This window comes from Cygnus atratus, chromosome 13 (genome assembly GCF_013377495.2).
Source record: "Cygnus atratus isolate AKBS03 ecotype Queensland, Australia chromosome 13, CAtr_DNAZoo_HiC_assembly, whole genome shotgun sequence".
Lineage (NCBI taxonomy): Eukaryota > Metazoa > Chordata > Aves > Anseriformes > Anatidae > Cygnus > Cygnus atratus.
Genome location: NC_066374.1, coordinates 19,936,034 through 19,958,826, shown reverse-complemented (window position 1 = coordinate 19,958,826; position 22,793 = coordinate 19,936,034). Strand labels below are relative to the sequence as shown.

Below are 22,793 nucleotides of genomic sequence, written 5' to 3'. Positions count from 1 at the left end.
CCGCGGGGCGGCTGCCCGTGGCGGGGGGGGTGGCGGGGGTGGGGGGGGTGCCGGTGCCGGTGGCGCAGGCGCAGCCCCGCGCGGCTCCTCCAGGTGTTGGCGGCGCGGCCGAAGATGGCGACGGCGTGAGGCCGGCAGCCCGTGGGGCCCGGCGGCGGGCGGCAGCTGGCGCAGCCGCGGGGCCGGCGGAAAGCGGCGTGAGGGGAGAGCGGGGCCGGGGCCGGGGCCGGGGCCGGGGCCGGGGCATGCCCCCGCGGGGAGCCCCGTCGCCGGGGCCGAGCGGGCGGCGCGGCGCCGCCTCCCCCCGCCGCAGCATGGCGCGGCCGGCGGGCTGCGGGCCGGGGCTCGGGCGGCGGGGCGGCGGCGGGCTGCGGGCGGCGGGGCGGCCGCGGCGGGAGCGGGAGCGGGCGCGGGCGCGGGCGCGGGCGGCGGCGGCGGCGGCGTTGGCATCGCGGCCGGCGGCATCGCGGCCGCCCCTGGCCCCCCCCAGCCCCCCCGGCCGTCCGTCCGCCGCCGCGCCATGATCCGCGGCGCCTGGCTGTCCCCCCGCGGGGGCGCCGGCGGCGGGGCGGTGTGCTGCGCGCCGCGCCGCAGCGACAAGCCGGCGGCCGACCCGGAGCGGGCGCAGAAATGGCGCCTGTCGCTGGCCTCGCTGCTCTTCTTCACCGTGCTCCTCTCCGACCATCTGTGGCTCTGCGCCGCCGCCAAGCTGCGCGCCCGGGAGCGGAGCGGCGCCGGGCGGCCGAGGGGCCGCGGGCCCCGGGCGCTGGCGGGCGCCGAGGCGGCGGCGGCGGCGGCGGCGGGCGGCGGCTGCGAGGCCTTCCTGGGCAACCTGAGCCGGCCGCCCGCCGCCGCCGGGCCCTGCCCCGCCGCCCGCGGCGACCTGGACTCGGCCTGCGCCCGCCTGCACTCGCTGCAGCGCCTGCTGGGCTCCTTCGCCGGCGTGCCCGCCGGGCCGCTGCTGGCCTCGGCCCCGGCGCGGAGGACCTTCCTGCAGGCGTACTTCGGGAACTTGAACCTCTCCTTTTGTGATACTTACACGATCTGGGACCTGCTGCGCGAGATGGCCGGCCCCGACAGCCTGGACTGCAGCCTGGACAACCTGATGGTGGACTTGGTGGCGGCCGCCGCCGGGGCGCTGGGCGGGGAGGCGTGTAGCAGCTGCGTCCAGGCGTACCAGCGGCTGGACCAACACGCTCAGGAAAAATACGAGGAGTTCGACCTCTTGCTGGAGAAATACCTGCAGTCGGACGAGTACTCGGTCAGATCCTGCGTGAGGGACTGCAAGGTACGAGGGGGCCCGGCGCGGCGCGGCGCGACGAGGGGGGCTGGAGGCGAAGCGCACGTCCCCCGGGCTCCTCAGCCACCCTTGGCCATCCCCAGAGGCTTCTCCTCGTGACACGTCTCCCGGCGTCCTGGGACCCCTACGGTCCTCCGACACAGGCAAACAGGCCCCGAAAACCCAGTGGAGGAGGCAGAGGCGGGAGAAGGGGCCAAGGCACACGAGCCGCTCGTGGCCCCGGAGCTCCTGGCAGCGGGAGGACGGGGTGCCGGGGCTCCGCAGCCCTCCCGTCCCCATGCCGGATGAAGCCACGCTCCCTGTGCTGCCCGAGCCCCAGGGCTGGCAGTGTCTGGGGACAGGACCGAAGTCCTGGGACAGGGCTCGGGCAGAGCAGGGCGTCTGCACACGCACAGCCTCCAAACGCGACACCGCGGGGCCGTCACCGCCGCCTCCGGCCTGCAGTGGAGGAGCGCTGCACGGCGCTGGGGCAGCCCTGGGCTGTGCCCGGACATCGTTAAGCCGGGCCGGAGGGACGGCGGTGACCTGAGATGAACCAAGGATCGGGAGCCCCCTCCCCACGGGCATGGCGGGCACGCAGCCGTTTTGCAGCCCTTTCACCCCCTTGCCCCAGGGAAACGGGCTGGTGTGCTGGGATCTGCCTCCCCCGGCGTCCCCAGCCGCCCCCAGCCCTGGTGTGTGATGGCAGCGGCTGGGAGCTCGCTCTGGGGGGTGTCCCCCGATCTGCCCCTGGTGCTGGCGGGGGTTGCAGTGCCCCGACACGCGGTCCTTCGGCAGCCGTCTCCATGCCCTGCTCTGCCCAGCGGAGGCGAGAGCTCTGGGTCCCGTGAGCATCGCGGTGTTACCAGCAGAGCAGGGGCTCATGGAGCAGTTCGTGTTCCTACGGCTACGGGGCTGCCTTCCCCAGCACCACACGGATCAAACCTCAGCCCAGTGCCATCTCTTCCCAAAAGCGAAGAGCGTAGCTGTGTGTCTCCCCAGGGCCCCGCTCGGTGCTGCTGAGCACCCCCCCGTGGCGCAGGCTCTGGCCCCCAGCCCCGCGGCTCCCCGCAGCCGCCTGGCTCGCCCCTGCCGCCTCCCTCCTCACGCAGTCTCCGGGAAGCGTTACGGCTCCGTAATTAAACCTGCTTCCCTCTCTCGGAGCGGTGTCGTGGAGAGGCAGCGCCGTGCCTTGCAGCCAGGCGCTCTGCTCGCGCGCCGCCCCGAGAGGGATGCCTGCAGAGCGTCCCCGGTTCGCAGGACGGGGCTCGGACGCTGCTTTAACGGGAGAGTTTGGAGGGATGCGTGGGCAGCTCCCGGAGCCGTGCTCTCCCCCCGGCACAGCGCTGGGGACACGGAGCCTGCCTTTCACCAAGGGCACGACCGCGAGGTGCTGGCCCTGGCTCTCAGGACCGCGTTTCTGCGCCGCTCCTGTACGGAACCGTTTTGGGAAAGGAGCTAGCGCTGGCGTGCTGGGCCGGCGCCAGGTCAGGTAATTACAATCTGCTCGCCCGAATTCCCCCTGCGGTTTCAGAGGTACGTAGTAGTCAGCTCGCACCAAGTGCTTTGGTGCTGCTGCTCTGCTCCCGTGGCGGCATCTGGGCGCTGACTGAAGTAATCCTGCTCCCGGCAGGGGCTGAGCGTGCCGCCTCCTGTGCGTGCAGGCGGTGGCGACTGCTGGCCCCGGATCTCGTGCTCTGGTGCTGGGTGGGCTCGGCAGAAAGCAGGAGGAGCTGGGAGGGACGGAGCGGGCTGCAGCAAGGGCTCGTGGCCGCGTGGGCCAGCGCCAGCCCTCGCGGGGGGCCTCACGGTGTCAGGCTGAAGGCAACACCCAGCAGTTTCCCACTGGCGTTGAGAGGATGCTCCCTCGAGTGCAGAGGAGGGAGAGGCTGGTGGTGGCTTTTCAGGAGAGCGGAAGGAGCCCAGCCATGCGAGGTGGGCTTTGGGGCAGAGCTCCCCGCGCCCTCCATCCCTCGCATCCCTCCCCGCCGAGTCTGAGCTGCGTGCCCCTGGCACAGAGACCTCGAGAGAGCAGCAAACAGAAGGAGCAGAAAGTAGTCCTTGTCCGGGGTCATGGGCAAGGCGGCGTTCCCATTGACTCCAAGGCGTCTAGAAACGGAGCCCTGCGTAGCTGAGTCTTCGCTTGGTGCCCGTGGGCTTTTAGCATCCTTGGCGAGGAGGCAGGAAACGAGCTTAGGAGACGCGAAGCTCAAGATAGCAGCTGCAAGACGTGTAGCTCCTCGCTCGCGCCGTTGTCACGTTCGCGGTTGCCTCCTCGGAGCGTCTGCGAGCGGCAGCCCGGCGGCTCCGCAGGCGGCACTTGGGAAGCAACAGGAGGGCGTGAGCAGCCCAGCCTGCGGGCGCTCGCCGGGGCGACCCGCGAGGAGTTCCCCGGGCCCAAATTTTCCGGCGCGGGTGCCTGAGTTTTCAGGCATCACCCCCAGCCCTCGCCGCTCCCGCTTGCTTCGGTGCCTGGTGAGAAGCGGACCGCTTATTTAAGGCGATTCCGTGCGTGTTTCGGTGCCTTGTTTTCAGCTCTCACAGCTGAGAACCCAGCCTTGCCCCCGCCTGTGGCTCGAGGCCACGGCAGCCTGGCCCGGTGCTGTGGCCATGAGCACCTTTTGGCCTCGTTTCCCCCCTTTTTGGCCTCGTTTCCCCCCTTTTTGGCCTCGTTTCCCCCCTTTTTGGCCTCATATTCCCCCCTTTTGGCCTCATTTTCCCCCTTTTGGCCTCATTTTCCCCCTTTTGGCCTCATTTTCCCCCTTTTGGCCTCATTTTCCCCCCTTTTGGCCTCATTTACCCCGGCCCCCCGAGGCTTAGCAGGGGTTGTGCTGGAAGAGCCGGCGGACGGGAGTTTTAAAGCAACCTGGGTTTAATTCCTGTCCGAACGCTGAGTTTTCTGAATGCTGCGTTTCCCGGTGCTGCTTTTGGCTGCACGCCGCCCGCGTGCATGCCTGCTTACAAGCAACAGCAGAGAGCTGCTGCTCAGTGGCAGCAAAACACGTGGGTAAATGACCAAAAAACTGTGAGAGGAGGAAAACGTAACAGATGGGTGGTCAGCAGCCTGACCCTGCCTCCATCCAGATCCTTCCCGGTCCACGGCGGAGGCTGGGAGATTGAGTGCCAGGAGAGAAGGCAACTCCAGCTCACCTGCGCACGTCCTCAGCAGCCGGGCCTTCAGCAGCGCCACGGCTCCCCCGGCATCGGTCCCGGCGGAGCGATGCAGCTCAGTGAACAGCGCGCACCGAGCCGTTCGGCGGCGGAACCGGCGTGCCCGTTCTGGCTCCCTTGCGCCTGCTCCAAAACAGCAAAAACACGGCGCTGGGTTTGATGTCGCGCCAACGCCTGGGGGCTCCCCTCGTTTCGGGGCGCGGGGCCGCTGGCTGTGCGGGCCCTCGGGACGAGGGAGGGGCTGCAGGGCAGGGAGAGGAGCTCCGAGGCTCTCCGAGGCCGTCTGATCTTCTGCTTGGAGAGGGCTCGCGGGCGGGTCCCGGGTTCTCCGTACGTTGGCGTTATTCCCGCGCGGCACCGTTAGCTTCAGAATCGGGCTCTGAAAACGCTTCGCTCACTGCTCCTGCAGCTGACGCCCCACACCCCTATGGCTGGGAGACTGCAAAGCATGGAAATGTACTTCTCCATCGTGATGTTGGTTCGCGTGCTGCGCTTGGTGGGGTTTGGTGGCGAAGCTGCGGGCTGCGGCCGAATTTCCTGGGGGAAGCCCAGGGCACGGGCACACAACCAGTCGGCTCCGTCCACGCGTGATGTGGCGCGGCAGGAGATCCCAATTCCCTCGAACTGCCGTCCTGCGTGGTGGTGCTCGGGGCTGGTTTTCTCCCTTTGTTCCCCGTCTTTCTGAGTCGGCAAAGCCCAGCGTCGCTTCTAGCTCGGCTGCCATGAAGTCAGGGGTTTGTTGCTTTAAAGGTGGAGGCGCTGTGCTTGTGCTGCCTCCCTCAACCGATAGCTGCTGCGGAGAGCGCTCCTAAAAGCGCGCGTCGCCACCGTTATCCGGGCAAATAAAGATCTATGGGACCAAGGCTGGTGAATTAAGGGCTCATTAGGCTGCGGGAAACAAAGCAGCGGAGAGAGAAGGCCTGACAGCCGGGAGCTGCAGGACCTGGGCCGGGAACAGATCGCTGGTGGGAAGGCCGGGCTGGACAGGACCTGTAGCATCTCAGATTTGATTAGATTACCCCGGCTGCTCTGTTTGCTCGGGCCGGCGGCTGTTGCATCGCGCTGCGGCCCTGCCTGGAGCTCGTTCCCCACCCCGGTTTCCCCGTCGCCCCCAGCAGGGACCCGGTGGGTGCGTGGCAGGGCAGGAGTTCACTCCCCGGGATTTTGGGCAAGCGCTGGTGGCGGGCAGAGGCCAGTTCCCCATACAGGGCAGCTGCAGCAGGCCTGGCTTTTAGGTCTCGGCACTGCCTGGTGAAGTTCCCAGGGGATTTTAGGTCCTGGGTGGGTCTCCCAGCACGAGGCTGCCACAGCCGGCCCGTCACCCCAGGGCCGTGCCGCCCTGCCACGGGGCAGGCTCTCCCCGAGTCCACAGGGGTGGCGAGGCTGGGCTGCAAACCGCCAGGAAAGCAGCGTGCCTTCACCCCAAAAACCTCTTTGCTGGTGACAGCGTGGAGTTTTGCTGGCGTTTCACGAAAAAAAAAAAGATCCCAAATAAGCTTGGGTCAGTGCAGTACTCAGTTTGGCAGCTTTACCAAGACCGTATGCGTGGGCTTAGCCGAGCACGCAGCTCGGCGTCGCGCACCGGTCCTGTATAAACCAGGGGGATCTGTTCCAGCCCTGCCCAGAGGTGGGATTCGATCACAGAAGGAACCTGAACCAAAGGCGTGCGGCTTCGTGCGCGGTTACGGCGGCCGCGCTTCGCGCGCCCCGTGCGAGATGCCGCCGAGGTGCTCGGAAACAAAGATCAAAGATGGGAACCGTCTTCTGGGAGGAAAGCAGGAAGGCCGAAAAGGGAACGGGCTGTTGCTTCGCGTGAGCGGGGGGATTTCGCTGATGGCTTCGGTGGCGTTTGCCTGCCTGCTTCCCGCGGTTTGTTTTTTGCACGTCGGACCTCGTCCGCGTTCACCAGTGGTGCCGAAGGGGAACAACTCCGCGGTTACGGCCGCAGCCGGTCTCTGTGCAGGAGCCGGCGGGTTAGCGAGTGGCGCAAGGGAGGGCGAGAGGTCCGTCTCCGTCAAACCGTCGCCGAGCAGCTCCAAGTGGCGCGGGTGCCAGCGCCTGCTCCTGCGCCCCATTGCGGGTCCCGGCTGTCGGAGCCGAGGAGCCCCTGCGCCTCCCCGTCCGTGGGGTGCGGGGGGCGAGGGCTGCAGCCCCAGCCCGAGAGCCGTGGGGCGATACTTCAGCGCCTAACGGGGGCTTGTGGAAGGCGTCCGGCGTGCGGTGGTCCCGCAGGGCTGCAGGCAGCTGGTGGCAGTCCGTGAGCTCGGCACGGCGTGCTGCGTTTTCGGCAGCCCGTATTTACGGCGGCCTGGTGAGGCGGCCTCGCTGCCGGCGCCGGGAGGCGGCAGGCAGGGCGCGGCGCGGTGCCCGGGGGGGCCCGGATCGGGGACGGCTCGTGAGGCTGCTCCCGTACGAGGCGGGGGTGCGCGGCGTGCGCTGTCCCCGCAGACGCGAAGGGGCCTGGCAGCGTCACGTCGGTGCGCCCGGCCTCGCGCGGCGGGGTCGCGACGCCGCCCGGAGCCGCTCCGGCACCCCGGGGCACTGCGCCCACCCGGTGCTCCTGAAGTGCCCCGCGGCCGGGCAGGCTTCTCCTGCGGCCCAAAAGGCAGCGGGGGCGCCTCGTAGCCGCGATGCCCCGCGGGGTTTTCCCTCTGCTGGCAGCAGGCAGGGCGCACCTGGGCTGCCGGGGGCTGTTCCTGCCGTCACCGGGATGCCATTAGGATGCGGCTCATGCCTGGCTCTGCACGGAGGAGGCCGGGCTCCGCTGTCGTTTGAAGGGCAATGACTCAGGGACAGCAAATCCATGAATGAGACACAGAGGCTGCCCGGGTGAGCAGGAGCCAGCCGTCCACATGGGCTGGACCCCGTCCGCTGGTGCAGGGTGGGCAGGGGCTGCGGTGCCGGCTGAGGCCCCCAGCAGAGCAACTCCTGCCCGAGCCCGGCCCTGCTCTCCATCCTCACCGCTTTTTGGCTTTTACTTCTCCCCGTGGCCTTTCCTAAACGTGCTTGGTCTGGGGATTGTCAGATGGAGGAGCAGCCTGGATGTGAGCAGCCGGCGTGGGCTCCTCCAAATCCTGGTGTGACCATCGATGTCGAAAGGCAGCGTGGACAAGCACCACCTGGCAAGGCTTTGGCGTGCCAGAGCCCTGCCCGGGTGAGCTCCCGGTGCTGGCTGGAGAAGGAAGCGCTGCCCCTGCTCACCCCCTCAGGAGGGAGAGGCGTTCGGCATCTCGGCTGACATCTTATCTCTGCACGGCAGCTCCTGCAGAGCGCCCGGTAAAGGGACGCTGCCGAGGGGAGGAGAGGCAAGGCAGGGGGGTCGCTGCGGAGGGGCGAGTGCTGCCCCTGCCTGGGCACCGCCGTGCTCCGGGGTGATGTGGCGAGGTGTCGTGGCACGGTAATCCCCGGAAAACGGGGCGTGATGCACACGGGGAGTTAGAAACGGGGGTGTTTCCACCGGCACCGCTGGGGAAAAGGCTGGAGGGGAGCCCCTGGGTGCAGGTCCTGGCCTCCCAGCCTCCCCCGTCTCTTGCGGGCAGGCGTTTGCTCTACAGCTGAGGCTTGGGGCTGGGGACGCTTGCTGCAAGCCCCCTTGCCAGAGGATGTGCAGGCTGTAGCCTGCAGGTGACGTGCAGATTTTTGACAAACGGTTTTTCTTCCCTTTGGAAACGCTCGGAATCTCAAAGCCCGAGCCCCCTGGCATCACACAGAAACCCCTACCAGCCACCAGCGGCTGCTGCCCGGATCCCACTGGGGCCGGGGAGACGTGGGCTCTTCAGGGCACGGCCGTTAACAAAAGCCACCTTTAGAAAAGCCGTCTGCGTTCGGCACAGGGTTGTCTCCTGGCCAGCACACGCAGCATCCCCTCGGGGCTGCCGGCCGTGCCGCGGGGCGGGCAGGAGTCACGGAGCTCTGTGCTGGGCACCACTGCCTGCTCCTGAGCTGCTGCTCTGCGGTGAGTTTTGTTCATTTCTTGCCCACCTGCTGACCTCCCCGGGCTCCTTCCTGTTGTTTCTGGGTCCCCACCGGAGCTCGCTGCACCTCCTTGCTTGGCAATATCAGCGGATGCGATTAAGGGGCCGCGCAGTGATTATGAAGTTGTTCAGGCTGGTTCCGATCTTGACCTTGGTGGCATGTGGCTGGGCTTCTCCCTCCAGTGCCCTTCTCGGGGGTACCTCCGTTAGCCCCAGTAGGGAGCGAATCCTCGAGCAGCGCTGTGGAAGTTTGGGTTCCCACTCGCCTCGAGCATCTCAAGCCCCGGGGGCGGCTTCTGGCTCAGCCTCTGCCTGGGCAGAGCGGGTCCAATCCCGCTTCTCCCCCGGTGACACCGCGTGAGGCGGAGGCATCCCCTTGAACCCTGCCTCGTGCTGTGCCGGGGCAGGTTGGGCGGTGCAGGACGCTCTGCTCCGTTCGTGCCCTTGGCTCAGACGAGGAGCTCCCGGCGAGGTGCAGGATCGGGCCGCGGGCGATGCCAGGGCAGCGCGAGCCCGGCGCAGCGGAGAGGTCCCCTCTGTGCTGGAGAAACTTCTTCTGGCTCCGGCTGTGGGTAATTGATGGCTTGTGGCACTGAAGTGTCTAGCCTTAATTTTTTTATATCCCATCTAATGTAACAGGATGTTCTCATTAGCCCTATAAATGTTTAATCTACTTTTGAGCCCTGGCTGCAGCACTGTCTAATGGGGGTGAATTCCTCAAGCGCTTCTAATAGATTGCGGGCACCTGATGGCTCCGTCTGTCCCGGCTCTGTCCGAAGCGTCTTCATCTTCCTGGCTGTCTTTAATCACTTTTTAGCTTTAATCACTTTTTAGCGGGGGGCTGGCAGGTGAGAGGGGGCTGCGCGTGCTGCTGGGGTGCTTAAAGTACTGCAAGGGGGTGTCTGCTGGTGAGCAGCACCCAAACCCTCCCCGGGCTTCCTGCTTCAGCTCAGAAGCCCCCGAGGATTATTCTCAGGATGCTGGCTGATGCTCCTCCAGACCCTGCAAGCTTTGCTTGCGTCGCACACGCCGCAGCTCCCGATGGAGAGCAGCACTCGGCGTGCGTCCCCTGTCCCTGTCCACGTTTTCTCCGGGGGGCCGTTATTTCTGCACCCGAGCGGCACTTTGGGCTTAGCTGCTTAGGGAAGCGCCGCTCCGGAGCCAGGTCCCAGCCGCCATTTGACTTCTGCTGCTCTTCCAGCTCTCGCCATCCCCGACGTGCCCCCCGCCAGCAGCCAGGCAGGGCCCGGTGCAGCGGGGGCCGTTGCCTCGCGGTTCTTGGGTTCCTCCTGCGGGCAGCATCGTGCCGTGGGAGCCGCTCGGGGAGGCAGCGGCTCCGCTCCGGGGTAATTCCGTCGCTCGTCCGCGTCCTGTGGCATCTGACTGCGCCGTACGTGGCTGCTTGGAGTCACTCGTGCTCCGTTTCTCGTTGACAGGGAGCGGGACAGGATGGGTGCACCTGGACCAGGGGTCGGGCTGGGGAGTACCTGCTGGGCCTCGGCACGTCTGGCGCGAGCGGTGCTGCTCCATCCGGGCGTTTCCCACCCCTCCGTCCCCCAGGCCACCAGCATGCCCCTGCTGGTCTCATCCCCCAGGCCACCAGCATGCCCCTGCTGGTCTCATCCCCCAGGCCACCAGCATGCCCCTGCTGGTGTCCGTGAGCCTCGAGGAGCGGTGGCAGCTCCCAGCCACCAGCGGAGGCTGCTCCCTGCCAGCCTCCCCGCCGGCACCACGCCGTTGCAGGGAGGACGGGGACGAAGCCCTGCGGGTGCTGAGGGCGGCGGGGCCCAAGCTGCTCCCTGGCCACCGGCCGAGTCCCATCCCGGCTGCCCGCCTCCGGCCCCGCCGGGCTGCCCCTTCCCACGCATACCTTCACGCTCCCCGTCCGGGGCCGTGCCCTCCCGTCGAGCTGCTCCTTCTCCCCTCTCAAGCGCAGCCAAAACGCCTCTCTGAAAGCCGGGCGTAAAGCAGCGCTGGGGATTTACAGCCGCCCCTCTTGCCCTGCCGGCTCTGCGTGGGAGCGCTGGTGCTCGCTGCCTTTGCTCTCGGGTTTGTGTGCATCAGGAGTTTCTCAGGACAGGGACTGTCTACTGCCCGTGTCGTGCAGCCTGTAGCACAATGGGGCCCAGTCCTTGCCCGCTTCCATACGCGGCGGCCTCAATGTGCATTTTGTTTACATTCAATACATTTGTTTTACAGCAGTGCCTGCGGGCAGCCCACCAAGACTGGGGCCGCGTTGTACCAGACGCTGTCCAAGCGCGGGCTGTCGCTGCCAGAAGAAATCGCAGGGCAGAGAGGACAGAGCCAGGATGTGGGGGGACTGAACACGCCACCGACATCACGTAGGCTGGGCTCGGGCTTGGCCTTTGTGCTCCGGGGGGCTCGCGGGCAGCGTCGTGCAGAGCGCTTCCACCCCTTGCAGTCCCCGCTGGGAGGAAGAACACGCCGGCCCCAAGGTGGCATTTCATTGTGAAGTCGCAGCGTCCGGTGGCAAGTTGGGTGTTCCGAAGGGGCCGCGTGGGATCAAAGGCCTGCGGCAGCCGGCTGGGGTCTGCAGGAGCAGGGTGGCTGTGGGCACGCGGCCGGACCCCCGTGGCAACAGGGCCGTCGTGATAAACCTGCACTGGGCGAACTGGGAGCTGCGGTGGGAGGGAAGGGGCCCAGGGTCCCTCCTGTCCCGCACGGGGCGGTGCGCGGGGCTCCTCTGCCTCCGCCCAGCGGCGTCGTTCGCTGCCATCGTGTTTGTCCCGCGGGCAGCAGGGGCAGCCGTACGGCCAGGGCCCCGTCCCCAAAACCCGGACACCGTGTGCGCGGCCGCTTTCCCGGGGGAAAAGTCCCACGTTTCCCCCTTGCCCGGCGTACTCACGGAGGCTGAAGGTTTGTGCGCGTGTGTGCACGGAGGTGTAGGAGCTCGTTGTCCGCCGCTTTGCCAGGTCCACGCAGCGAGCCACCCGACGTGCTGGCCGGCAGGGCTGTAGGATGTCAGAGCAGGTGAGGGGCACGCGCTCGTGCCCGAAGGCTGCTTCCCGAGGTTTGAAAGAGACGAGCTTAGGGAGTCGCTTGTGTCTCGGGCTTGCTTTGAGTAGCTTGGAGGGGCTTTTGCTTTGGGGGCTCTGTTTGCAGTGAAACAGAGGGCGCTCAGATAGCTTCCTTATTCCAGGAACTGGGGATTAAGAGCAAAGACGCTAAAAACCAGTTTCTTTGTGAAATCGCTGAGGTCGGCGCTGTTCGGGCTGGATTTAGGGTGCTGCAGGCTAACCCCGGCGTGACCTCAGCGGCGAGGCCAGGAACATGGGTCTGGCGCCAGGGTGCAAGCGGTCCCTTCGTGCCCCCCCCGCAGACAGGCCCGCTCAGTGCCAGCCTCCACCTCCCGCTGCCTTTGAGGAAGGCGGCCTCCAGCCAGGGGCACGGCAGGGATGAGGAGGAGGAGGAGGAGGAAGAAGAGGATGCCCCCACTGCCCTGCCGCCGCCTGCTGCTGGCCCCCTTCCCACCCAGCACCCACCGGGCACCCTATTTCTGGCTGGTGGCCCCCGTGGTGAGGCCGGCGCTGACCTCCCCGCGGCGCCCCAAGGTGCTGGGGCGCAGTGGGTGGCGGCGAGGAGCCGGCCCCCGCTCTCCTTCGCGGCGCTCGCCTTCCCCGCTTGTGAAACGGAGGATGCCCGGCTCCAGCGCTGTCATCGCCAGTCAGCTTTATAGAAAGGAAAAGAAAAAAAAAGTAAAAACGCTATGAAAAAAGGAGCGATCGCACGCGGTTCTGTTTTGTTTTTTCCTCTTCCCCGCGCCCCAAAGCGGAGCATGCGAACGGGGCGAGGCGGGGGTAGCACAGCCAGGACCCGGCTCCAGAAATCTCAAAGAAGTTACCGAAAAAACAGCTCTTGCAGCCACGATGCTAGACCGGCATAGAGCAAGGCTAATGAGAAAAAAAATGCAGCGCTCTTTAAAAAGCCCAGCGTCGTTAATGTCAGGGTTGCAGGCGGCTGTAATTGAATCCGAGGGTAATTGGACGTTGCAGTTGTGCTTGTGACTCCTCCTGGCCGGCCGCGGACGTTAGCGTTCCCTTAATCCGCTGCCATCCACGGGGGCTCTTCTCTCCCCCTTACGCGCCCTGCTTCCCTCGCTGCATCCTGATGTGCCAGAGCTTGGAGCGGTGCCCAAGCGGCTCGTTAGCAGTGCTCATTTCCCTGTGTCCACGATGAATGAGGCGCAGCCCCTCCAGATGCTCAGCCCAGGCCACGGCGGAAACGCAGGTCCCGAGAACGGCTCCTTTGGGCAGCTCTCGTGCCAGGGCTGGGTGCTGGGGTCCGCGTCCCTGGTGGCACCGTGAGCGCTTGTGCACAGCCCCGGCTCCACGCAGCTGCCTCCGGGTCAAGTGTTCATGGCACCAGCGAGGAGGAGGCGGAGGAGGAGGAGGAGGAGGAGGAGGAGAGGAGTCGTGAGCGCAGCGCCGAGCGGCTTCCAGGGCAGACCCACCCCAGCACGCTCCTGGATCCTTCTGCAGAGCTGCCCCTGACGCTTTCTCCACGGAGCCCAATATTATTGCAATTAAGTGCAGCCCCGGGAAGCTTTGCCAAGCTCTAAACTCAACGCTCGGTTTCTCAAAAGGTCCAATTTTCCTGCACCTGGTGTAACCACTGATTGTGGCCCCTCCGTGTCCCTCGCCGCCCCCTCGGCTCGCTGGGCAGCGTGCGCTGGCTGCTCCCTGGTCACCCAGACAGGGAAATCTTTGCGAGGTTAGCAGGCTGGGAGCCCCCAGTCTCACCTTGCCTTTGTAGGACAATATTAATTGCTAGAGGAGGGTTTCCCACTCCTCTCTCCACCCTCATTATCGTCTTCCCCCTTCAGCCTGCAAATCCCCTTCCTGGAGAAGCAGATTTGGAGCCGGGGGCAGCACTGCCCGGGGGACACTTCCCAGGCACTGCTTCCTGCTCTGATGGGAGAGCAGCGGCTCCTTGGGCTAACTGCAGGCTCCTTGGGCTAACTGCAGGCTCCTTGGGCTAACTGCAGGCTCGCTGGGCTAACTGCAGGCTCCTTGGGCTAACTGCAGGCTCCTTGGGCTAACTGCAGGCTCCTTGGGCTAACTGCAGGCTCGCTGGGCTAACTGCAGGCTCCTTGGGCTAACTGCAGGCTCCTTGGGCTAACTGCGGGCTCCTTGGGTAACTGCGGGCTCCTTGGGCTAACTGCAGGCTCCTTGGGCTAACTGCAGGCTCCTTGGGCTAACTGCAGGCTCCTTGGGCTAACTGCGGGCTCCTTGGGCTAACTGCAGGCTCCTTGGGCTAACTGCAGGCTCCTTGGGGTAACTGCAGGCTCGCTGGGCTAACTGCAGGCTCCTTGGGCTAACTGCGGGCTCCTTGGGCTAACTGCAGGCTCCTTGGGCTAACTGCAGGCTCCTTGGGCTAACTGCAGGCTCGCTGGGCTAACTGCAGGCTCCTTGGGCTAACTGCAGGCTCCTTGGGCTAACTGCGGGCTCCTTGGGCTAACTGCAGGCTCCTTGGGCTAACTGCAGGCTCCTTGGGGTAACTGCGGGCTCCTTGGGCTAACTGCAGGCTCCTTGGGCTAACTGCAGGCTCCTTGGGCTAACTGCAGGCTCCTTGGGGTAACTGCAGGCTCGCTGGGCTAACTGCAGGCTCGCTGGGCTAACTGCAGGCTCGCTGGGCTAACTGCAGGCTCCTTGGGCTAACTGCGGGCTCCTTGGGTAACTGCGGGCTCCTTGGGCTAACTGCAGGCTCCTTGGGCTAACTGCGGGCTCCTTGGGCTAACTGCAGGCTCCTTGGGCTAACTGCAGGCTCCTTGGGCTAACTGCGGGCTCCTTGGGCTAACTGCGGGCTCCTTGGGCTAACTGCAGGCTCCTTGGGCTAACTGCAGGCTCCTTGGGCTAACCGCGGGCTCCTTGGGCTAACTGCAGGCTCCTTGGGGTAACTGCAGGCTCCTTGGGCTAACTGCAGGCTCCTTGGGCTAACTGCGGGCTCCTTGGGCTAACTGCAGGCTCCTTGGGCTAACTGCAGGCTCCTTGGGCTAACTGCAGGCTCCTTGGGCTAACTGCGGGCTCCTTGGGCTAACTGCAGGCTCCTTGGGCTAACTGCAGGCTCCTTGGGGTAACTGCAGGCTCGCTGGGCTAACTGCAGGCTCCTTGGGCTAACTGCGGGCTCCTTGGGCTAACTGCAGGCTCCTTGGGCTAACTGCAGGCTCCTTGGGCTAACTGCAGGCTCGCTGGGCTAACTGCAGGCTCCTTGGGCTAACTGCAGGCTCCTTGGGCTAACTGCGGGCTCCTTGGGCTAACTGCAGGCTCCTTGGGCTAACTGCAGGCTCCTTGGGGTAACTGCAGGCTCCTTGGGGTAACTGCGGGCTCCTTGGGCTAACTGCAGGCTCCTTGGGCTAACTGCAGGCTCCTTGGGGTAACTGCAGGCTCCTTGGGGTAACTGCGGGCTCCTTGGGCTAACTGCGGGCTCCTTGGGCTAACTGCAGGCTCACTGGGCTAACTGCAGGCTCCTTGGGCTAACTGCAGGCTCCTTGGGCTAACTGCAGGCTCGCTGGGCTAATTGCAGCCGGTGCTCTCAGCACCCAGCTGAGCCGAGCACAGGGGGACGCACCGGGTGAATCCCAGGGACGCTTCTCCATCGCTGCCCCTGCTCCTCCTTGGATGCAGTTCAGACAGCACCAGTGTTGACAAAATGCTGGCATCAAAACCAGCCGAATTACTTCAAAGAAAAAGCAGCGTGTGGTTCTGCGCAGAAATCCCGAGAGCACAGAAGGACCCTGGGGAAGGTTTTCTGGGGGATGTGGCCCTGGTGCCAGGCAGCGAGGAGCTCGTCGGGGGGCGATGCGCGTGCCCCCCGAACCCGCAGCTCCAGCAGCGCCGGGAGCAGGAGCAGGCAGGTGCCTTCGTCGGCCAACTGCTGGCAGCCCGGTTCACATCTTGCCTTTTCAGCGCCTTTTATGATGCGCTGTGCTCCCGTACCTCCGGAATTGGGGTGCGGACAGATCGCCTGTCTTCCTCCTCACATACAAGCTGGGTGTCTTGGAGGTGTCTGAGCTGGACGTGCAGGGGAGAAGAGCTTTGGGGAGACCAGCCCGTTTGTATTTACGTGGCCCGGCTGGAGATTCCGTGATCCCGTGGTTCTCAGATCAGCCAAACCGAAAAAACAGAAGGGAGGAAACGCCCATCGTAAGCCAACTTACTTGCTAAAGGAACGGCAAATGGCAAGGAGGAGATACCAGCGAGCTTTCCGCGGCGAGTCAAGCAGAGGGTGAATCTCCTCCTGCCCTACATTCTCACACGTCCTCTACAAGAGCAGGAGGAGGCGGGCTGCATGGGATAAGCAAGGAGGAGAGGCGCAGGATGGAGGGGCTGGGAGGAGGCTCGCAGGGAAGGCGGGAGGAAATCGGCCGAGCTTGCCCAAGCTGTGACTAAACGGGGAGCGTGATACGTCTGCAGATATTAGGAGTGTGTAAACACGGAGGAGGGAGAGGGATGATGTGTGGAATGATTGAAGGGAATGAACTTTTGGATGGGAAAATGTAGGTCAAGTACCAAGGAAGGCTTGCAGGCAGCGAGATGCCTGCTTCCAGCCGTAACTCAGCCTGCTCAGGGAAGGCGGGGAGGTCCCTGGCGGAGATGGGGGGCGCTGAAGCTCTGAAGCCCCAGCGGAGGGGCAGAGCTGATGGAAGGGATGGGTGGCCCCAGGGGGCAAGGACAGGGTGGCTTCACCCTCCTGGAGCAGGCAGCCTGCTCACGCTGCTTTCAATACGGTGATAGGCGCTTTATATATATAAATACAAATATATATGTATAATAACGCTGCTTTGCTCCAGCGGAATCCCACGCGCTTTAGGTCTGAAAGGACCTCTTTGGACTTCCAGGCTGATTTTTGGCCTGAGGCATCTCGCTGAGGTTTACCCGGCAAATTCTGCATCCACCTCGGCGGTTTGTGGTGCGGTTAATGCCTCCCGTTCGTAATCCTGAAAACGCCGCGGCTGGGGAGGGAATTCATCCCACCCCACCTCGGCCATTCGAATTCTGCACTTGGAGGCACTAATGGGTCCTTGTCCGTGTCTCCTCCACCAGACCTTGTCCCCGTCTCCATCAGTCCCCATCTCCAGCTCCATCCGACCTTGTCTCCAGCCCTCCCGGGCTGCTCCCACCACTTCACCCACCGTGTTTTTCCTGCCCGAGCAGGGATAAGGAGTAAGATCTGGGTGCTGTGGGTGGTGCTGGAGGGGACGCGGGCGCGGTGCAGCCCCAGCACAGCCCAGCTCCGGGCTCTGGGCTCTGGGCTCGGGCAGTTTCGGCAGGGCTGGGTGGCACCGCAGGAGCCGTCACGCTGCCGGGGCCCCTGCTGGTTGGGAAGTCCACGAAGTGCTGATCAACCCGGGCCGTGGAGAAGGCGGTTCAGGAAAAGGACGAGGCAGTGGGGCTGGGGAGGCGATCACCCCGGGCTCCCTGCCCAGCTCCCCTCCTCCTCGGCCCCAGGGAATGAGCTCAGCAGACGCAGATCCAGAACTGGCGCTCCAGGCTCTCCCTCCTGGTGGTGTCCTCGCAGTCTGATTACAGAGCCAGGCCTTCCTCTGGAGCTGTTCCACTTCGCCTGAGTAGTTAACATCCAGTGGGCCAGAGAGAAAAAGCAGGGCTGCAGCTGAAGCTCCCGCATCCCAGCTGAAAGCCCTGCCCGCAGGGCTGCGGACCGCTCCGTGTGTTGCGTCCTGGCCCCCATTAAACTTGCTCTGATGAAAATTTCACCAAAACGCGCTTCCATGGAAATGCTGGGGGTTTGTGAATAGGCATTCACCAGGGGAAAAAAAGGAAAAGAAAAAAAGGGAAAGAGAACTTGCCAAGAATTTCCCAACCAGCGCTGATCCTGAGACACCACCGCGGTCCAAACAAACGATGATAAGGATCTATGGAAACCATGGGGAAACAAAGAGGAGATGGTTTTAAAGCCTCCAGAAAATACAAACCCGTCTGGAAGGAGGAGCAGGGGCTTTATCCCAGCACGTTCAGGAGGGAAACTCATTCCCTTTGGCTCGCAGGGAGTCCTTCCTAGCCGGTTTCAGAGGAGGCTGGATGTGGTGGTTAACGCGGCCGTAATTTTGTTGCTAGAGCCGGGCGGGCAGCGGGACGGGAGCGCACGAGCCCCGTGAGCAGGGGGCAGGCGGCAGCCCCTGCTCCCTGCCCGTCCGTCCGATGGCTCGCAGGGACACAGCGCCGGGACGTCTCGGTGTGCCGGGGGGCTCCGGGAAGGGGGCTGAGCAAGGACGGGTCGTTTGCGCGTGATGGGCAAAGCTCTCGGTCACTGGTCTCGGCAGCGGGACCTGCAGCGGTGCCCATCTGGGGGGGACACGAGTCCCTGTGGCCGATGCGCTTTGCTTTCGTGGCGGCTTGGGTTTGTTAGAGGAGTCCTGCAGCCCCTAACACTTTAATGATCTCCTTGAATTGCTGGATGAATTCAGTAAGTAGCCCGGGCGTGCTGACAGGCTTTGCCGAGTGAGGCAGGCGAGGTAAGAGGCCTCCCCTTCCCCTTCCACCCCGGGTTTCCGCGGCGTTTGTGCTGCCCCGGTGCGTGGGCCGGTGACGTGTCCCTCTCGGTGACTTCCCCTAGGCTGTCTACAAGGCCTGGCTGTGCTCTGAGTATTTCAACGTGACACAACAACAGTGCCGACACCGGATCCCATGCAAGCAATACTGCCTGGAGGTGCAGACCAGGTGCCCGTTTGTGTTACCGGACAATGACGAGCTGATCTACGGAGGTTTGCCCGGCTTCATCTGTACGGGTAAGGACGCTGGGGAGCAGGGCCGGGGCTGCAAAGGGCAGGGCTGGGTGCTGGTGAACCCGCAGGGCTTTACAAGCTGTGTGGCAAGCTGTGAAGTCGCTGTGGGGAGGAGAGGAGGAGGAGGCGCGGTGCAGAAACACGCGAAGTGCTTGCTGAGTGCCGAGACGTGGAGCTGGGGTGAGATGTAAGCGCTGCACGGAGATGTAGCAGCAGGCTGAGCTCGGGAAACCAAAGCCCTACCTCCCACTGAAACCTAAAGAAAGTGTGGGAGGGGGCTGAAGGCGATGGGATGAGAGCAGGGCTGGGACAGATGGGTGCTGCCTGGGGAGCCCCGACCGTGCTGGGGTCCCTCCGTGTGCACCAGTCCCACCAGCGGCTGCTGCTGGGGGTCTCTGGGTGTCCCAGTGCTCGGGCTGGCACCGTGCTCGCTCCCTCTGCTCGCCGTCCTCGTCCTCCCCGCTGACCCCCTCCGCTCCCTTCCCGCAGGGCTGCTGGAGACCCAGCTGCCCGAGGAGGAGGCCAAGTGCTGCGAGGTGCAATGGGACTCCTGCGACCACCCCCCAGACAGCAACTACAACACATCCCCCAAATCCACGGCGTCAGAGTCGCTCCATTACCACCGCCACGACCCCCACCTCCATCACCAGCGGCAGAACCACTACCACCTCTACCACCACCACCACCACCACCAGTACCACCACTCCCCGTCCTTGCTGCCGGTCTCCGCAGGGTCTCGCCTGGGCAGCAGCAGGCTCAGGCTGTGCGTGCTGGTCCTGATGCTCCTCCACACCATGGTGTCCTTCTCGAGCGTGCACAGCGGCGGCGGGGGGCTCAGCCTGGAGGCCCTGCCCGCCCTGGACGAGAGCGTGGCGCGGGACGAGTGACACGGAGGGGGGAGCCGACCTCCGAGAACGCCAGATCTTTTCCCACGAAGGGGGGCACATGCTATTCCTCCAATGGGAGGCACGGGATTGGGGGTGACGCACACACACACACCCCCGCACATACCCCCAAGAGCTGCTCGCCGCGGGGCATCCCCGTGATGAAGAGTCTCTAATGCGCACAGGGCTGCGGGACTCGGCTTTGAGAAGGGTTCGGTCAGGAGCAGCCGGGCGGCTGGGCGCAGGAGGGGACGGGGCAGGGGGAGCAGAGGGGACGGGGGAGCAGAGGGGACGGGGTCCCCCCCTCGCAGGAGGTGGCCCCGCGGGGCTGCCACGCACCTCCCGGCCGCCTGCCGCGAGTGCCTTGGGCGCCCGCACCTTACCCGCCAGCCAAATGCCAAGAGTTTGGAAATCAGCCTGACCCCCGTTTTCTATTTCGCCTCCGTCCGTAACGCCCCGCACCCTGCCGTCCCGAGTGGCCGGGCGGGATGGAGGCAGCACCTCTCTGAAAATCCCTGTCCTCCCTTCCCATCCCCGGAGAAAACCCCGCTGGTGCAAGGCGGCCCCTGCGTGGGCTGGCCGGGCTCCTCCTGCTGCTGGTGGGGCCGGTGGGACTGGAGGGTGCTGCACCATGGGGCCGGTGTCCCCACGTCCCCACCTGCTCCTCCTGCTCAGGGAGGTGGGGAGGGAGCGTGGAGCAGGAGGGACGTCCTGGTGCCCCCCGCTTTGCGAAGTGTCCCGATGGTTTCGTTTAACCTCTCTCGCTCTCTTTCCCCGTGGGAGCGGCTGGTCTCGGAGCGGAGGCAGGGAGACGCGGCTCTCGCAGTGCGCAGGCGAAGCCGAGGGAGTCTTCAGCTCGTGGTGGGACCAGGCGTGGTAACAATTGGATGAAAGGCTTCCGAAGGCATCCGTCCCTGCTTCGCGGCTGCAAATCATCTGCTGGATGGCAGAAGGACTGGGCAGAAGGGCTGGTGAAATCTGGCTGGTAGGGATGGCCTCCCACACAAAGAGGAGGCGCTAATAAAGCCCAGCTGGGGAAGGGAGTTCTCGCGACTGCTTTTTATCACTGGATGCCCCCCAGATCAGAAACCTTCTAGGAGCCCAGCTGGGACAGCGGGACGCGGTCGGGCAAGGTGCTGGCTGGTGCAGCCCGAATTGTCTCATTTTTTTCCTCTTAACCTGAGCTGAACGTTTCCAGCCGTTCATCAGGTCCCCCCTCTGCTCAGAAACTCCCAAATTCTCCATCCACCCACCAGGATCTGCTCGCGGGGCGGCCCGGGGGGAACGGTGCCACTCGTCAGGCACCCGAGGCGAGAGGGGTCCCGTGGGCACGGGGCGAACACTGAACACTGGGGTGGGTGCACGGAGGCTGCTTTCCCGACGTTTCCAGCCCATTTCCAGACCAAAGAGGCTCTGAAAAGCAGCTGAACGTTTGACGTCTGCTTTGACTTGAAGCTCCGAGCTCCGGGGAGGTGTTTGCACGTTACCTGTGACCAAAGCCCTGCAGATGCGAAGCCCGGGAGCTCGTTGTCATTGGTATCGGGCTGGAGAGCTTGCGTTCGTGGAAGAAGCAGAGTGTGTCCCGAGCGGATTTTGCTGCTGTTGCTGCCCCGAGTAGGTAGGGCGGATCTTGTCTGAAAGTTCCTAACAGCATCCCTACATTTTCAGCCAAGTTTACGCCTGTCGGGGAACCTGGACGCGCCGCGGTTCGGCAAGCAGGAGCGCGGCTCCTCCGTTGCTGAAAAATCGAGTTGTGTCGCTGCCTTGATGAATCGCGAGAGCCTACAGCTAGACCAAAGGAGGGAGCGCAGCCGTGTTCCTGCCTCGAGACGGCCGGATCCAGCTCGTCCTGAAGGAAATTAGATTTTTCGTGCGCTGCCAAGAGTTAAGCTAATTCCAGGCGCCTCTTTCGGAGATAGGCTGCGTCCAATCTCGGAGCGGCTCATCTCGGGAGAGAAGAATAGCCCAGTGTGGTGCGTCAGCGAGCGGCCCTGACTCACCGGCCCTGCTCATTGTCTGCCGCAGAGCCTGCTCGGGGGCCTCGCAGCCCCCAGCCCGCGGACAGCACGGCGAGGGGCGCGGGGCCGGGCGAGGAGCGGTGCCCGGGCCGGGTGGCCCCGTGGTGCTGAGCGCGGGGAGCCGGCCGGCCCCAGGTGGCCGAAGGAGGCTCGCTCGCCGCGCCAGCCCCAGGGGCTGGGATTTTACCTAGTGTGACTGGAAGGAAAGTGCTGAGTCTTCACAGAGCGAGGCTGTTGGAAGGAGTTCTTTTATTTAGCAAGTCTGGGCTGCTGTCAATAAGTCCTGTGGTTTTAGGGCACCATATGCTGTATTCAACACTTTGCCAATCTCGTTAAGTGGATCCAGACGAGGCTGTTCACAGAACAGGACGGAGCAGCTGGAAGCGGTGTACGTTGCAGTCCATCATTACGGGGCCGTCAGATAAAAATCTTCTCCCCGCTCTGACATTACAACTCCAATAATCCTCTCGGTCGGCTTTCCCTTTGCTACGCGAGAGAAGAGCCCAGAAAGGAGGCTCTGGCGTTGCCTCCGTCCATCCCGCTGGCGCTGCTCCCGCTGCAGCGTGGCGTGGACGTGCCTGGGGCGAGGAGGAGCCCTTTGCAGAGCAGCTCCGGGTGCAGCCCCCTGGGAGAACACCCACCCCAGATGGCTTCGTCCTCCCGGGAATTAAACCCGAGGTGCTTTCTCCTTTCCCTTCCGGCCCAGTGATCCCGTTCCTTCTCCCATTGAAGGCACCATGCGGGAGGCTGGCTGTGCACGGCCCAACCTCTCCCCCAGCCCCCGACCTCCTTGCCCCCCTCCGGCAGCGGCGATGCCCCCCGTGCCCACCCCGGTGTCGGGGCTGCCGGGACGATGCTCGCGGGCAGCCCGGGCGGCGGGGGAAAGGTGGCCGTGGCCGGCCCCTCTGCAGCATCAGCCCTGTGTTTTGCACTTTAATGTAGCTGCCAGTTGTACAAATTAATTAAAAATAACTGAAGAAAAATCCCAAAGAAAGGCCCTGCTTCCTCTGGTGAAGATTAATCATTACTTGAGCCCTTTTCTTATGAAAATGCAGATCCATGGTAGCCCCAGGCAAAAGATTCCCAGGGAGAGCCCTCACCATTCGTGCTCTGAGTTAGGGAAATCGCTTTGAAAGCATCTGACAACTAAAGCAGAACATGTTGAGTAACTTGGCAACACTCAGAAAACATCTTGAAATGGTTTTTGTTCAACACATTTTGCTTTGCTTCAATAGGAGATGTCAGGGCAGTTCATTCACTGCCACTCAGGACTGCAGGCGATGCCGGGAGACAGCTCCTCTGCCCTGCCTTTAGAAAATAAAGAAGGAAAATGAAAAATCCCTGATATCTGCTGCTCGGCGTGGCGGTGGCACTGCCTGCTGCCACGTCGGTGTGTCCTGGGCAGCCCCGCGGCGCCTGGAAGGGAGGTGGGCAAACGGGGCATCCTGCATCCCAACACTGCATTGCCCTCAGCCATTTCACGTCGGCCTCTACCCCCAAAAAATCATGCTTCGGCTTGTAATAAGGTATAATCTGACACCTAGCTACCACCCCGGAAAGGAATGCCTACAGAAATTAAGAGACAAATTCAGTACAGAAATAGATTTGGCAAAAATCACTACGAAAATCTATGCAATACGGCCAACGATTTTGTTTATAGACTTTTTGAGCTGCCCTGTGGATTTCCATCCACAGCAGTATAAA

The 22,793-nt window shown here is 64.2% G+C and overlaps 1 protein-coding gene across 1 annotated transcript; it reads left to right on the top strand.

Annotated features, from left to right (window-relative positions):
- The first annotated feature begins 520 nt into the window (after window positions 1–520).
- Window positions 521–19,074, top strand: NALF2 (NALCN channel auxiliary factor 2). The gene is made up of 3 exons (XM_035541856.1): window positions 521–1,288; window positions 18,019–18,190; window positions 18,677–19,074. The coding sequence occupies exons 1-3, from the start codon at window positions 521–523 to the stop codon at window positions 19,072–19,074; spliced, it is 1,338 nt and encodes a 445-aa protein (XP_035397749.1).
- The last annotated feature ends 3,719 nt before the right edge of the window (window positions 19,075–22,793 follow it).

What these genes read in the sequence shown, in the direction of transcription:
- NALF2 (XM_035541856.1), top strand. Translation starts at nt 521, where the DNA reads ATGATCCGCGGCGCCTGGCTGTCCCCCCGCGGGGGCGCCGGCGGCGGG. An exon ending in CCTGCGTGAGGGACTGCAAG is followed by an intron (nt 1,289 to 18,018) that starts GTACGAGGGGGC and finishes GACTTCCCCTAG; the next exon opens with GCTGTCTACAAGGCCTGGCT. An exon ending in GCCCGGCTTCATCTGTACGG is followed by an intron (nt 18,191 to 18,676) that starts GTAAGGACGCTG and finishes CCCTTCCCGCAG; the next exon opens with GGCTGCTGGAGACCCAGCTG.